An 18,015-nucleotide genomic window follows, 5' to 3' on the forward strand; every position below is an offset into this window, starting at 1 on the left:
TATGCATATATATATATATTTGCTTAAAAGATTTTGCCTACCAAACTCCTCTGTCAGTTTTTGGTCTACAGAAATGAAACTTAATATATAGGATATTCGAACCCATGCGAAACTTTATATTTGGGTTTTAGATGGGGAAAATTCGTGCAAAAGTGTGAAAATTAAAAAAATGGAATTTGACAGGTGAAGGTCGAACGACGGCATTACGAATATGCATGCGCAACGCATTAGCTATTGGCTCATGTTTTAATTTTTAGCTTTGCAGCAAACATGTCTTCATAGCTCAGGCATTAACGTCAAAGGAAAAAGTAAATTGTAAGCTAAATGTTTTGGTTTTGATTCTCGATGGTGGCGCACAAGTTATTTTTTTTTTTTAGCTTTTTAAATTTTTACTATATATTGGGTCCAATATTATATAATAATACATATGAAATCTGCATATCATATTTAAGCATATTTTATGACCGGTCAATGCCAGGCAGCTTGCTAGTATATATATATATATTGGCAGCAAGTCGTTATTTAGATACGTTTGATTGAACACGACAGATTTATTCCTTTTTCCGATCTTGTTGGATATCTTTTCTATTTGATGAGCGGCCTTTTTAATTTCGACAGGCATATTATATAGAATAGCGCCCAGAAGTTGTTGGTCGGCCATATTTTTCTCAAGCACTTTCTATCGAGCAACCGATTGTCGTCAGGAGTAATTGTTGTTGTCTTTTCCTTTTTTTTTTTTTTTTTTTTTTTGAGGTTTGATGTATTTATAATTAGAAAATTTGTTTTTTTTAATTAGCTATAAAGGTGGTGCAGGAGGGTTGGGGGGGCAAATTATTTTTATTTTATTTTAGTTTAGTTTTGATTTTCTTATTTCATAGTTTATTAATTTAGTTTCATGTTAGTTATTAAATACTGTTAGTATATTTGTCCCGGTGTTAAATGAGATCCGGTTAAAAAAGGGGATGTAGTTTTTTTATTAGTATGGCTTGTAGTAATTTTAGTTGTCGTGTGCAGTTGCTAAGATATCGAATTTTAGTATTTTTAGTTAAGATATTTCTAATGTAGGACGATTGCAAGTTTTTATCGTGGGATGTTAGGTGTTTTGTGGCACTATTGTCAGCTAAATGATAGGTTAGTTGTCGGGAGAGTGTTGTTGTTGTGCGGCCAATGTATGCGTTGTATAAGTTTTTAGAGTGGGTTCAGAGACATTTTTAAAAGGGGCAAATAATTCATACACTACGTTAGTGTTAGTTTGGTTTAGTATGTGTGTGTGTGTATGTATATATATATATATATATATATATATATATATATATATATATATATATAATATTAGTATGTTTTAGCAGCAAGTCATTATTCAGATATGTCTGGTTGAACACGACAGAGTTATTCCTTTTTCCGATCTTTCTGGATATCTTTTCCATTTGCCGAACGGTCTTTCTAATTTCGGCAGGTGTATAATATAAAGAATGGCGCCCTGAAGTTGTTGGTCGGCCACATTTTTCTCAAGCACTTTTTATTGGGCATCCGATTGTCGTCAGGAGCAATTGTTGTTGTTATCTTTTCCTTTTCAACAATTGCTCTTGACTATAATCGGATGCACCGATATAAAGCACTTGAGAAAAATATGGCTGAACAACAACATTTGGGCGCCATTCTATATTATATGCCTTCCAAAATTAAAAAGGCCACTCGGCAAATGGAAAAGATATCCAGAAAGATCGGAAAAAGGAATAACTGTCGTATTCAATCAGACGTGTCTATATATATATATATATATATATATATATATATATATATATATATATATATATATACACTAGCAAGCCGCTTGGCTAAAACCCAAATATAAAGTTTTGCATGGGTTCAAATACCCCATATATTAAGTTTCATGTCTGTAGATTAAGAATTGACAGAGGAGTTTGGTACGCAACATTTTTTAAACAAATACATACACGCATACATAAATATATACAAATATTACGTAAGTATAAATCGTGTAGATTCTACATGATTTATACTTATGTAATATTTGTACATTGTAGAATATCTGCATGAATATAATTACACGTAATAGTTAACTAAAAATGATCATCCCAGAAGAAAACCGAAAAAACTAACAGGGAATTAATTAAAATGAATGTTTAAAAGAATATGCAAATTAGCTAGATCTTTTGCAGATGAATGCAATTCCACGACCCATATATAACAAAGTTGTATTTTCTTTTTAAATAAATAGAAAAAAGGATTTTTAATATGAATATCAATACACACACAAAAAACACAAATTTATAGTATATATATATATATATATATATACATGTATGTATATATATTAGTGATGGGACGATTCCAATATTTTTCCCGATTCCGATACAATTACTGCTTACTCATTAAATTCTCGATTCCAGTTCTTTAGAAATCTCTTAATCTTTAACTATAAAGTTATTTTTCTTGATTGCCATAAAAACACATGTTAAATGTGCAGACATTTTCTCAAACATAAAAATACACTTATACACTTATGAGGGATGATTTATCGATTTTAATTTTACTAGTAGTTTAAAATCAATAGATTTATGTTATTTTATCATTATAATTATCAGTAGAAAATTTTGCTTTAAAAAAAAGACCCAATGAAAAAGCCATTTAAAAGAATCGTTTCTGACATCAGAAAATAGGCACAAATTTTTTTGATACTGATTCTGATGCCCTCAAAAGTTCCGATTTTTACGATTCCCGGTTCCAATTCCGTTAATCGTCCCAACACTAATAAATATATATACAGGATGACCCCCCCCCCCAAAAAAAAAAGAAGCTAAATGGAGGTCACCTAGAACATATGCTGTAGAACGGAGAAAAAAAGGCCAAAGACCCTAGTGTTTTGATGTGATGTTTTGAATATAATAAACTAGTTATGACCAAAGTTTCATTTCATTTGGAAAAAATACTAAGAAAAGGGGCCTAATTAGTTGGGGCCCGTTTTTTTTGGTCACCCTATATATATATATATATATATATATTTATATATGTTATATCACGCTATCTAGTGTTATATGAAAGGAACTTTGTGTGTGAGTTTGTTTCATATAAATTCCGAAACGGCTGGGCCTATTTTTTTAAAATTTCACACGAATGTACTTGATGTATCTGGAAGTGTTCTTACGTAAATTTTGTATCGGAATGCATCCGATAAGTATCGAAAATCGATAATCGAAAAAAATCCGATTATAGAAGGAAGTCCAATTTTGACTAAAATTTATTCGTTTAACATCATAAGTGCATTTGAGAAGTTTTATCACCGCACAAGCAGAAAGGCCCAGTCTATAAAATCAACTGTACATTTTTGATAAGATAGGGACGTGTTAGAAATGAATGTTTCTGGTTAGAGCGCAATTAAACTATGGTATTTGACTTTTGTATTTTAAACTTTATGTAAAGTCATTATTTACAGATAGTTTTATAAAATCAACTGTAGATTCTCTACAGTTCAATGTAGACTACAATGTATTGTAGACTAAGTCATTATGGGGAGGCATGTGAAGTTTCCTCCCAGTATACTGTGTTGGGGGTGATTCTTAATTAGTGCAGGAAATCAATTGATTTGATTGAAAAATGAGCGATTTCACCGATTTCGATGATAATAAAAGTATAGGAGGGTGGAACATTTGTTGATTCTCATTTCCCTACTAGTATATATATATATATATATATATATATATATATATATATATATATATATATATATATATATATATATATGAATGGTGAAAAGTGTTTGTATTCATAGGAAAACGTTTTTTATAAATAAACTAGCCTGGGTGCCCGGCGTTACCGGATGTTTTGGACGTGTGTGTTGAGCAAAAAAAAAAAAAGTGGTAGTACCGCGAAGGAGGAAAAGAACGTGACCCCCCCCCCCCCCCAAAAAAAAAAACGTGACGTCTTTACTGTTGCATCCACCGCCAAACCGGGAGCGACGAAGGCTTAAATTAAGGTTAGTTAATCGACAAAAGGGGATGACTTTCGAAAAAAACGACCCCTCCCTGTAGAAAAGTGGTCAGTTGAGGGTGAAAGAATGAATGTTTTTAACCAATTTTTCGATATTTGTCGTCCGAAAGGTCGAGCTTCAAAACGATACCAATCTCGTGAAAATCCGTCGCGTCTATCGTAAGTTTTAGACAGCCATACATACATACATACATACATACATACATACATTTAAACAGACAGATGAGATTAATATTATAGCTGTAAGCTATTTGGAAATATGAATTTCCTATCCTATAAGTAATTGAATTCATACTTCAATTATAATAATCATTTTCTTTCAAAATTCTTAATACGAATGCCTTTCTATCTTGCCAACTTGATTTTTCAAAGAATTATTATTATTATTGAATATAACATAATTGTTTCCCATTCTTTAAAATATTTGCTTGGTTTTCATTTTGTTTTCTTTCCCCCAATTCACTTATAACAGAAACAATTAAAACCTGCTTTTCTTTGTTCTCGTGTTTGTATATTTTTGAGATGAGGATTAATAATTATTTTTTGGATTGTTTGGACTATGATTCTCATCTTGGTTGTTTTTTTCCACAACATTTCGACCAATGTAACCTCCGACCATCTTTAGGTGTATTCCCACTGGATGTTATTGCTGAACGGTGAAAAATGTTTGTTTTGTTTTCCCAACTAACATAGCCGTTAGAAATTAAAAACACAAATAGCGCCAAGTTTATTTCTACCTCTCTCTCTCTCTCTCTCTCTCTCTCTCTCTCTCTCTCTCTCTCTCTCTCTCCTTTTTCTTTTTTTTAATTAATAATCCTGGGCCCATTCCGTTTTTTTTGTTGTTGTTTTTTTTGTTGTTGTTTTTTTTGGTTCTGATGTTTGTATATTTTTGAGATGAGGATTGATAATCATTTTTTAGATCATTTGGACTATTGTTCTCATCTTGGTTGTTTAAATAAAATAATCATCAATTCTCATCACATGAATATACAAACATCATATCAAAAATACAGAATGAACCCGGATTTATTTACAAAAAAAAAAAAAATAACGAAAAGAAATAAATAGACTTAACACTATTTTCTTTTTGAATGTTTAACAGCTATATTCGTTGTAGAAGCCCCCCCCCCCCAAAAAAAAAAAAAAAATTAAAAAAAAAGCATTTTTCACGATTCACCAATAACATTCAGTGTGAAAGCACCTGAAGACGATTGGGGGTTACATCGGCTGAAACGTTGCGGAAAAAACAACCAAGATTAGAACATTACTTTTATGTGTTCTTTTAATTAATTTATCATCATTATCATTGGTTTAATGTCCGTTTTAGATGCTGGTATGCATTGGACGGCTTTAAGAAGTTGACTTCCCAACGAACCTATCTCTGGTCAGGTCTATTTATCCCTCTTACCTCAGATTCATTCTTCTCACTTCCTCTGTAAATGGAAAATCTCAATTTGCTACCTTAACTGCTCTATATCTACTGACCCAAAACTTAGATCCATTTTTTTCAATGTGGCCATACCATCAAAGTCTCCTGTTCTGCACACATCTCCCTATATTGTCCAGATATAATCTTCCTCTGAGGTTATCAGAACTAAGTTTATACAAGAGACACATAACACATCCATCATATCATTCTCATATCTTTTCTATCCATGCAACACATATCCTCAACCCTCACTGGCCAAGTTTCACTTCCATACATCCTCATACTGTGTTACACATGCTTCATTAATTACATTGATGAACTAGTTCTCATTAGATCAATGAAGTTAAGCAATGTTGAGCCTAGTCAGGATAATGTTGACAAGAACTGCAAAAATCTAACTTCGTCATCTTCTCTGACTGGGATATACATGCGAATGGGGACTGCTTGTGAACTTAATATTGCCTTAACACTTTCTCCTTTGGAGGAAGTCAGTTTAACTCGCCTAGAGTTAATGCCGCTGACATACATACACCCACTTTCCTTGGTCGACACGGGTGATGCTTTGCTAGTTAGTAATGATAAATTTCCTGAACTTACATCATCCATCCTAAATCTTCATTGCATGATTTTGCTTATATTTGCCCTCTTGTCTGTTTTGTTTTTATTTTTTTTTAATTAATTTTTATAGTTTAGGTGTCATTTAATAAACTAGCTGTCTCTGCCCGGTGTTGTCCGGGATGCAGTGAAGCTATTTTGCTTTTTGATTGTTATTTGTTTGCATATTTTTAAATATAAAACAAAATAAAAGTTGTCGACCATAGTCGAGGGCGATCTGAAGGCTTCCTTTTCATTAGGTTAGTGTAGGACAGGAATCCATTTCATTCCTGGGATTACTTCACTTATTTTTGATCCTCACCTTACATTCCTGAGTGTTTAACAAAGGGCATAAAGTACCATTTTTTTGGGGTGGGGGGGCATGACTCAACCAAATGAGCTCCAATCTATGGTCCCCCCTCGCCAAAAATGTACGAGAAACACTCGTCTGGCTGTAAACACTATCAGTAATTTCCCCCCACTCTTTATCTGTGCCTAAACCTAAACATAGATTCCATGAACAAAGCTTCTTTCTTAGAACTGCACACCTGTAGAATTTTCTTCCGTTTCCCTGCTGTCTGGCTGACTACAATATGATCATCTTCAAGTCCAACGTAAACAAGGTCTTGATGGGTCGTTTCACTTAAGTAATCCAATTTACCAAATTTACATTACTAGCGATTACAATATTGCCCTTTTGACTACTGTACACTCTTTAACCCTTATCCTCGAGTGGCCTCTGGGCCTTGATAAGTGGTAATTCTCTTGTAAAAAAAAAAAAAAAGAATAAAAAAAGAAGGCTGCTCTTACCATTATGTCAAATGGTAGATAACTTCTTGTGAGTTGTAAGCCATCTTTAGTCTCAGAGTTGGCTAGTTATTCTATACAAGTCCTGGAGATGACAAATTCTCAGTGGACAGCTGTTCTGTATAGGTTCTCAACTTTTGCAGCCAAAGAACAAAAGATCCTTCTCATGTTGATACGAAAAAAAACACACGCAAGGTTGCTAAAAAAAACGTTTACTTTTCATGGAGCAATTCTGGTTTCTGATTGGTTTATAGCAGAACATAAATTAATTTGATTTGTCAGTTCCTAGTTCCTAGCAGCAGCATTTATAAATAGAATCTTCCAACTGTGAGGGACCATACCCCCATTACAAGTCAAAGATATTGTAACAACTTCTATTACATTTTCGATCTAAAATATGTTTATTTTTAATTTTTAGGTGATTAGTTATATTAGATCTTTATATGAGCAGTTATCTGACTGAAGTAATTTTAAAGATGTATCAAATATATTATTATATTGCGAATAACATGGTGCTATAATAACAGATAAGAATTGGTAATCAGAAACAAAGCTTTATTTTATGCTGTTTACATTTTCGATTTCAATAAATAAGATTACAATTTATTTGGATGGATGAAACTGTTTCTCTCATTGTTCTTATATACCAAGCTTGTTAACAAATTTGGACTTTTTTTTTTATTAACATTAATATTTTAAGCTTAATCTTTGCTGACCCTTTATCTATGATACATCCTGTTTATGACTCATAATTCTATCTGATAAATTGGACAATCACTTATTAGAAAGTGAAATGACAAGGTTTGCCATGCATGCATGTGATTTGATGATAAGATTAAAATTATAAACCTGTTAATCTGATTATTTGAATTAATTGGACCACTCTTCTCATTATTTTCATAACATTTCAGTTGATGTAATCGACCTTTTTCAGGTGTAGCTTGTCAAACTTGGGAATCTTTCTGTCGAACTCTGGAATTTGCATGTAATTTTGAACAGAATCCTTTATTTAATCCATGGAGGTAGCATCCTCTTCTTCCGTAAGTCATGTATAATAATTTATTGCAGTGAGGAATTTATATCGAAATACAAAAATAGGTTTAAGACTCCATAAAATTTATATTAGCATTGTCTGCAAGTGGATAAAATACTTGCTAAAATCCAGTTGTAAGTTACACTCTTCTGGATATTGAAGTTTCGATACTCAGTGGAGGCAACACTCAAAATACAGTCACAAATTACTTAGGACTTCTACCCAGTCATGGTTGATGGAACGAGACTGTGCTATCTCCCACCCCGTGAATTAAATAAAGGCTTCTGTTTGAAATTTCATGCAGATTCCAGAGTTCAATAGAAAAATTCTTGAGTTCAACAAGATAAACCTGAAGATGGTCAGAGTTTACATCCACCGAAACGTTGTGAAAATAATATTCAAGACGAGAACAGTAGTCTGAAGAATCAAAATAATATGAATAACCAATCCTCATCTCAAAAATCCAGGAACACGTTAACCTGAATTAACATAAATTTTATGCAAGGATGTGTATGCAGTGGACTTGATTCATAATTAATTTTCTACAATACCGTTTTTCATAATTTTTGGATATGTTACTAATTTCGACATACCAATTAAGTAGATAGCATCGGTTTATTGTGTTTATTATCTATGTGCATAATTTTAAATGTTCTTCTTTGTATATGTCGTAATGAAGACCACTTTGATTATGATATATTTGATACGAGTTGAAGAATTTGATACGAGTTGAAGAATACCTTTGTTGAATTTTGAATCTATTGCTGCCATTTTCTTTTGTTTGTTTTCTATGTTCAAGCACGGGTGGGGGTTTTGAGCGTGTTTGCACATTTGCGGTGTTGGCTAGAGTTGCATGTTTTGCTGTGTTGCAGGTTCTTCCCCTTCCACAGTAGAGAAACATAGCACCCACTTGGAAGTAGAACCCTCACACCCTGTTGACCATTTAAGCCCTACACACTTAACCCCACCGACAGATACGCCGGGAGCGTCAGGTAACACTGCTTTTTTCTTTACACTTTGGAAACTGTAATGTTTCGATATCAAAACGGTCATCTTCAGGTTCCTAAAAAGAATATATATTGATTTTTTTTTTTATGATTAGTACTGATTAAGAAAGTAACACCCTACCTGAGAATTCTTCCTTCAAACTCCTCGGCTTAACATTCACGGGCAATATGAAATGGAACAAATACATTGAGGACATTGTGAAGGCTGTTGTAAAGAAGATGAGTCCCCTCTATCGTGCTAGAAGACTACTCACATCTGAAAGTATCCTGTATCTTCACAAAGCCACAATTCATCCATGCATGGAGTATTATTACCAAATATGGGCTGGTGCATCTACCACTAGTCTCTCCCTCTTGGATTGTGCCCAAAAAAGAGTTTTCAAAAAGGTCACAATGTGGGATAATTATTAGTACTTATTAGTGGTGGATGGAATAGGAATATTAATTGTTGTGTTTCCATGAACAAAGTGTATTTCCTAAACCTAGCTGCCTGTGGAACACAATACCACCAGACTGCTTTCCACCTGATTACAACATAGTCACTTTCAAGTGTAATGTAATGTATCATTACCAATCATCACAGTGTTGTCGAACTGTCCACCTGACAAATCCTTGAATGACGCTTGGGCCTAAAAAAAAAAAAAAAAAAAAAAAGCTATATTTTGGGGTGGAGGCGATTTTGAAAAAGAGTGTGCGTGTACAACAGCAGGTAACATAAACTATATAGTCAACCCGTGACCATTTGGGTCACAACCACTATTTCTTCCTCTTTCATTTGAAAATTCATAGACTCTGATACATCTGTTTTTGTTGGAGAGTTTGAAGTTTGAATTACCTGCTAGACACCATCCTCGAGTGGCTTTAGTCTCTTTGTACAAGAATTTGTCTGGATAACCTAGCATGATTATGCTTCATCGTACAAATAAACCCTGACCAAATATTCAAAATAATGTTGTATTTGAAGCTCAAATAAGATTTGCTCGACACGACTATACGCTGGCTCATACAAGCAAACAGTGCATCTTCTTTTAATGATGTTGCCTAAAGTAGCTGGGTACACCACCAGACCAGATGAATTCTCGTTCTGGAATCCAGCATAATTTAGAAAAGGGGGAGGAAAATTAGTGTTCTTCACTGTTTTCCCACGACCCCAAAATCAACAGAGATTAGACCATTCCTGTAATAACCTGTTCCCTGTTGATTGTGATATAATGCTGATTTTGTGCAGTCCTAAGAGGTCCATCCTGCCAGGTTTTGCTTTTTCTCTTTGAGAAGGGGCTCGTTTATTGTTAGTCGCCTCAGATGCCTCTGCGTCGATAGGGCTGCACAAGCATTTTTTTGTTCAGGGGCAGGGTGCTCCTTGTCTGGAGTGCTAACTTTTCAATCCCATTTTCTGACCTCATGTGTCACATCTCTCGCGGTGGGAGAGAAATAAATACCGGCACTGCTTAACTCATTCAATGTTTGAGAAGTTGAGAAAACTCTTAACTGAACACTTGAATATCTATGTACTTCATGTAGAAATCAAGGGTCAGACCCAGAAAACTTCTCCCTTGAATTCTGAGAACGTATTTACTGAATGAAATGGAAACAAAAGCTTTAAAAACTCTTCTCGCATAACCAAAAATGATAGGTTTATGTACTTCTATGTTATTATGAAAACAAAAATTTTTTATTAATATTAAAAAAAAGTAAGAAAACTTATTTTGCTATCGAATTCACATATGTGTTTATGGTGTGTACGAATACAGTATGTAAATTAGCTTTTAAGAGATCGTCATTCTTTCTCTAAAAGTTCATAAAGACATCAAGACTTATAATAGAATAGTTTAATCAACACAGTGAAACATGAATGACTTGTTCAATTAATTACAAATTACCAATAATTAGAAGAACTTAAAAAATTTTTAAAACATAACTCAATCCCATAATTAATGTATATTTCGTGTGATTAAAATATCTAGGAAAAAAGACTTAGGGAAACAAACATTGATTAACTCACATTTAGTGTAATAATTAGATGTTTAAGCTTTATATTAAAAACAATTACATTTGGAAGTTAAAATATGTATAATAATTTACATTAAGAAACAAAAATATAAGTTAGTCATAAAACTGTATATGTCCATCCGACAACGTAAGGATGGGCCAAAGTTTTATCTGGGTCTTTTTATTCCCAAAGTTATGATGTTCGTTACTCACAAACTGCTTAACTGATCAGGCTGAAAATGTGTATGTTGGTTGCTGATATCAAAGAGCATCTGATCTATATACCAAATTCGAATTGAAAAAATTTTTTTAAATAGGAAATTGAAATTCCATCAAAATTTCAAACACGGCCGATTTTCTTTAAAATATCAAAGGCCATGAGGATGCAGAACACTATTGGCCACAGTGTGGGCTGAGTTTTAAGTCTCCACAATGAACAAAACTCTAATCTTGATATCTCCTGAATTAAATTAGTTGTAAGAAGATGACTGATATTTTGACCAAAGGTTGGTGATGATTGGTCAGCTGATGGTAAAGCTGTGCTGTAAACAAACAAACGGAGTGACCAACCAACAAACAAACATGACCTAAAACATCACCTCCTTCAGGGAGGTAATAAATGTAAATTAACATTTTCATGATTTAAAATTAAGAAACTTCTCTTTTTTTTTAAATTCATATTGGTTGGACGATTTTTTTTTTAATTCATATTGGTTGGATAATTTTTTTTTTAATTCATATTGGTTGGATAATTTTTTTTTTAAATTCATATTGGTTGGATAATTTTTTGTTAAATTCATATTGGTTGGATAATTTTTTTAAAATTCATATTGGTTGGCTAATTTTTTTTTTTTTAATTCATATTGGTTGGCTAATTTTTTGTTAAATTCATATTGGTTGGATAAATTTTTTTTTTAATTCACATTGGTTGGATAATTTTTTTTTTTTAATTCATATTGGTTGGATAATTTTTTTTTAAATTCATATTGGTTGGATAATTTTTTTTTTAATTCACATTGGTTGGATAATTTTTTTTTTAATTCACATTGGTTGGATAATTTTTTTTTTAATTCACATTGGTTGGATAATTTTTTTTTAATTCACATTGGTTGGATAATTTTTTTTTTAATTCACATTGGTTGGATAATTTTTTTAAAATTCATATTGGTTGGATAATTCTTTTTTTAATTCATATTGGTTGGATAATTTTTTTTAAAATTCATATTGGTTGGATAATTTTTTTTTAAATTCATATTGGTTGGATAATTTTTTTAAAAATTCATATTGGTTGGATAATTCAAGCTACCGATCTGCACAATCTTTTCGGTCAACGTAACCTCCGATCTTCTTCAGGTGTGTATTGTTGTGAATCTTTCTGCCGAACTTGGGAATCTGCACAGAATTCGAACAGAACCCTTTATTTAATCCATGGGAGTAGCATGCTTTCATTCTGTTGGCCATGACCCTGTAGCATGCTCTCATTCCGTAAATAAGCAATTTGCTATTGTATTTTGAGTGTTGCCCGCACTGAGGATTGAACCTTCAACTTTCAAAAGAGTGTTACTAAGTACTTTATTCATTTTATAGTAGAAATTTTAAGAGATTTAAACCTATTTTTGCCTTTAGAAGTACAATATTACTGCTTATTACTATTTATTACTACAGAGTATTGTGTATATATATATATATATATATATATATATATATATATATATTAGAGAGAGAGAGAGAGAGAGAGAGAGAGAGAGCAAACAATGGAGACTGACCTGTCACAATACCTTAAAAGTCTTTGAATTAGTAAGAGTACAAAAACACAGAGGATCAAGAGATAAAAGGAAAGAATTGACTGCCAGATTAAGTGACATTTCATTGAATACATTTTCGTGCATGACTTGTGGTCGCATCTGCAAGTCACTGGCAGGGCTCAAGTCACATGAAAGATAGAAACACCGGAAGTGAAATTAGCTTCTTTTTTTTTCCTTCTTTTTGTTTTTTTAGATGCTCATACGTCAAAATCGACGGGAAAGTTTATCATATATATATTTCTGTGAAAATATTATTTTTTATTCACATATTTGCTTTTTATATCTACCAGTCCTTATTTAAGAAGCTCAATGTAATTACAGGGTATATAATAAATAAATGAAAAAAGTATATTTTCCAAATTTCATGATGCTGCCTATGATGTCGGATTTTTTTAATCATGCCGAAACGCATTTTATTTCCTTTTGGTCGATTGATAGTTGCTATTTCTTCCAATGAGTTACGGGCAAAATAGATTCATTCATTGATGTAATAAATAAGTACATTAACTTTTGCTACGAAACAGATACTGTCAAGAATTGTAAATGTCAACTGAATCAAAGGAATAAATTTTAAAATGTTCAACATCATGAAATTTGGAATACAGGCTTTTGTCATTTATTCAATATATATATATATATATATATATATATATATATATATATATATATATATATATATATATATATAATTTTTTATCAGAAGTAAACAAACTAAACCAAAAATGCATTTACATTTTATTTTATTAGTAGTATAATTTATCTTACACGTGCTTCGTTAAATGGTGAACATTCACTAAACTCATCAGAGACAGATTTATGCTTCTCTGAAAAAAGATAAAGTTGAAGATTTTTTTGTTTTCTTGGTTTATTTTTAATCCATTATTTTGATTCTAATTCTCATATCTCTTTGGTCAAATGAGTTCTGTTTTACCTTAACTCTCGGGAATTAACTTTTATTTATTTATTTTTTGTTGTTTTTGTTAAACCTGTTATGAATTTGCATGAAATTAAACTAATCATATCTGTTTTGAACTGGCTTCATCAATTTATCAGTTAAGCTTTGGTTGCCGAAATGATTAATATGCAAAATAACTTATTTCTGAAAAAAAAAAAAAAAAAATGAACCCATGCATATCTAAAAGGTAGGTCAATAAGTCTATAATAAGATGTAAAACTACGGGACTAATTTTTTGATCCAATAGTTTTAGAGCCTATAAGTATTTCAAATTATTAGTAGTAATTGTATTTTCAAAATAAAGGTATTGGATATATTTTCTTACTATTAATAGAGAGGATAAGCGAAATAAAATGAATTCAACTCACTCAACCTTTGGATCGGTCTAAAAGCAAAAAAAGAACCGACAGTATTCACCTTTTTGTTTTATCAAAACTAATTTTTCAAAAAGGAACCATGCATTAAACATTTTAAAATAATTTCTTGGATAAAAATATTGGTAATGTATAAAGGTTGGAGCCATGAAAGAACACAAGAAAAAAATCTGTTTAGGCATTAAAAAATAGTTTTATGTTGTCGCGTAACCGAGCCGCTAATGCTGGGTTAGCAGCAGCAGCCATATGCAAGTGACCAAGCCAAGTGTGCGATGTGACGTCACAGCAGAGGTAAAAAGGACACGTGTTTAAGATGTAGAGGTATTCAAGACGTATTTGAGATGTAGAGGATTCAAGACGTGTTCGAGACATGGGAGCTCGGAGGAGTGGTCTTTGAGGCCAGTGTTCAGAGAAGCATGATGTATTAGCGATATGAGGGTAACGTCAGAGCCGAGATGAGAAGTCACACACAGCCAGAGAAGGAAAAATAAACTGTTTGAATATTTAGAAAAAAATGTGTTGTTGGAAATACCAAGTATAAAGGCTTTTGTTAAAAAAATAAAAATGTGGGTTCAGTTCTTTTCCTTTCTTCTGTTTCCTTGTGACATATGCTACAAAATGATAAGTCCATTAATATGTAACAACATCGTTAAAAAAAAGGTTTAAAACGTTACAGTTGTTTTTGTTGTACATTACTAAATGAGGAGTATTGGACTCTTGGAAAGAGTACTATCAGCGATGACAATCAGTTGTGGAAAGGTTTCATAAAATTGTTGAAAGAAAGAAGTTTTATCTTAGTAGCATTAAATATGATAATCCATAATAATAAGTCCTTAGAGTTTCCAAAAGATATTGAATATAACTGTCAAGAATTGTAAATGTCAACTGAACCAAAGGAATAAATTTTAAAATGTTCAACATCATGAAATTTGGAATACAAACTTCTAGCCAAAACGCAAAGCAATAGGTGGGATACTTGGTGAAATAATTGCAATCTATACAAAACCAGCTTCGATATCTAGTGGGTGATGTTCTTTCCCTGCTACCGCTTTCTTACAGAAGAGATGTTGCAAGTCCATCCACGTTATCGATATTTTCATGGCAGGTGCTCGACTGAGCTTCAATCTATATCACCCACCATAAAAAATTCACTACAAACGCTCATCTAGCTACAACCACTGTCAACAATTTCCATTATTCTCTATGCTTAAAACTAAACATAAATTCCATGAGAAAAGTTTCCTTCTTAGAACTACCCACATGCGGAACACAGTACCGATAGACTGCTTCTTGGATGATTATAGCATATGGCCGTTTCCAAGGCCAATGTAAACAAGTTTTTATTGAGCCGTGTCTTTAAATAATCAAATGCCCAATTTCCACCATTACAAATCATAGCGGTGTTGTTTCATCAGCCACCTTATCCTCAAGTAACATTTGGGCCTTGATTAGCAATGACTCTCTAGTAAAAAAAGAAATCGGAATTAAGGAATATTTTATAATATTTTATATGTTTTATGCAATTAGTATATATAGAAAGAAAAGAGTCTTATAGAAACAAACGTTGATTAACTCAGATTTAGTCTAATGATAATAAATGCAAAACGAATATTTGATTAATTACAATTGTTTTACAAAAAAAAAAAAAAATTGGAACATGACATTTTACAACTTGAATGATTCATTTACATTTTTTTGCAGCAATTGCGAGCACAATTTTTGGGTACAAGTTCAGAGTTCAACCAGTTTTTATTTTTTTTTTAACCAAGGAAATCAAATTTTATGAGAAAGCAATACGATGTCTTGATCCGCCATATTTAAAATCCATCACTGTTTACCTCCCTCCTTAACAACATCTCCCTCCAGAAGTAAGAGATCAAAATCAGCCTAGTAATGACTACGATTTACTATTAATTGTTAAAAATCTTAAAATGTGATTTTCTTAGTTAAAAAATAACTATTTGATCGATTTACGTGATTTTTGGAATATAACATTTTCGTTCCATGATGGATACATGCATCATCAAGAGCTTTTCTGTATTTTTTGTTTATTTAAAATTGGGTTGAACTCTGGACTTGGAACTTTTTTAACCATATTTGTGTCTTCATTATAATATGATCTGATTGTGAGCCGATTTGTTTCTTTTTTTTTTCTTTTCTTTTTATCACAGGAGCTTTGCCGGGTTTCTGGGAGGTTTCTGTAAGTACCCCAGAACACACGTGGTACTGCTGCGTTTGTGCTGTGCAGGCCAAAAAAAAAAAAAAAAAAAAAAAAAAAACATTGTTAGCAGAAATGGATTTTTATCAGACTTGAATGTTTTTGAAAATTTATGTTTGCATCTAAAATTCCATCAAAGTTTCTAATGCAAATCTTTTTAAATTAAGTGTATTTTCAGAATCACAATCATAGCAGCATCTGAAAGGGGTGTGTTTAGCATATCACTATACATAACATCGCTCAAAAACAAAAATAAAACTTATTTATTTTATTATTTTTTATTTATGAAGATTGTTCAAGACAAAACATGTTTTCTTGGTGTAAGGAGTTTAAAAAAACAAACAAACATCACTTCTAGGTTAAAAATTAGTTAACAATAAGTGCTAGATAGATAGATAGATTCCGACCCAAAACAGCAATTCTTTCCCCTTTGCCAGAAACATTGATAATGGATTTTGAGGATTAGAGGATTAATAGTATATAATACAAATCCCTCCGTTCCACCCTTCCCGTCAAAAGGGGGGGTGGATCTGTAAATTCACCCTTGTCTGTTTGTCTGTTCGTACTTTTCTCAACAACTACGCCTTGGAATTTTTAAAAAATTTTGCACAAACATTAAACATGATATGAGTAAAAAAGTAACAGAATGGATTTTCCGGGAAAACTCCGGTTGACTCCCCCCCCCTCCTAGGGGGCGGCCTTTTCGGGTTAAAATGGCTAAAATTGACACTATTGTGCTTATTAAAAAAAAAATTGATGCCTTGGATTTCTATAAAACTTTCTGAAAAGTTGTAACTAATTTCTATATAATTTTGTTTTCCTATACCTCGCGATAACTCTTGGGTGTGCCCCAGGGGCTCTTTTAGGGCTAATAAAAACACTCCATTTTTGGGACTATTTTATCATATTTGTCCAAAATTTTCTGTGTATGTCTATTTAGCAGTTTTGCATGGTGCTGAACTCAAATTTAAATATGTTAAGGCCTTGAGGACTTTTGGGGCTAAATGGAGTTGGGGGGGGGCAAATGATGGACTTAGTCATTTCTTTTTTTGCATGGTGCAGAACTCAGATTTACATATGGTAAGGCTTAAAACTACACCGTTTGTTCATTTTCACCAGGATTTGACGTCCTTTGGGGACTTTTGGGGCTAAATGGGGAGGGGGCAATGCTGAACTTAGTCATTTTTTATGCCTCGTTCACTGTGCACTCACGGGCGACCATGCATGCTTCAGTTGTATTATATATTTAAATTTATGGAAATTGCTTCCGTCTAAGCCTCTTGATGTAATGAACAAAAATGAAAAAACTAATCAACGATAAGTATTAGATGGATGAAGCCAAAAAGTTGCAATTTTTTCCTCTGTGTCAGAAGCATCGCTCATAAAATGTGAGGATTAAAAGGGCAAAAATTTTATTTATTTTTGTATTTTTTTTTTTAATTTATGGAAATAGCTCCAGACAAGGCATGAAGCCACTTGATGTAAAGAGCTAAAAGACAAACACTAGTCAACGTTAGGTGCTAGGTAGACAGCTTCCGACCCAGAAAACAAATTCTTTCTCCTTTGTCAGAAACCTTGCTTATAAAACATGATGACTAAAGAACAAAATAAGGTAAGCGAGAATTGCAAGAGTGTGAAAGTAAACACAAGGTCCATTTTCTACCCTTCTCTTTCCACTTTCTATTTGTGAGAACTAACCACATTCCATGAGCGAGGTTTCTGACAAAGGGTGAAGAATTGCTGTTTTCTGAGATTATCCATATAACATTTATTATTGGATAGCTTTTCATCTT

The 18,015-nt window shown here is 32.5% G+C and overlaps 1 protein-coding gene across 49 annotated transcripts in view; it reads left to right on the top strand.

Moving 5' to 3' along the window:
* LOC145277904 (phospholipid transfer protein C2CD2L-like) overlaps positions 1-18,015 on the top strand; it is a 653,079-nt gene that overhangs the window by 570,854 nt on the left and 64,210 nt on the right. For 34 of the 49 annotated variants that reach the window (XM_080129917.1, XM_080129921.1, XM_080129922.1 and 31 more), the window contains one exon: positions 8,747-8,866. In XM_080129917.1, coding sequence (XP_079986043.1) covers positions 8,747-8,866 — 120 coding nt within the window. Of the gene's footprint in view, positions 1-8,746; positions 8,867-16,175; positions 16,205-18,015 lie in introns of all 49 variants that reach the window. The other 15 variants (XM_080129935.1, XM_080129953.1, XM_080129939.1 and 12 more) reach the window with 2 other exon arrangements.

The sequence above is a fragment of the Euprymna scolopes genome, chromosome 6 (genome assembly GCF_053919585.1).
Source record: "Euprymna scolopes isolate OS-2025 chromosome 6, ASM5391958v1, whole genome shotgun sequence".
Lineage (NCBI taxonomy): Eukaryota > Metazoa > Mollusca > Cephalopoda > Sepiida > Sepiolidae > Euprymna > Euprymna scolopes.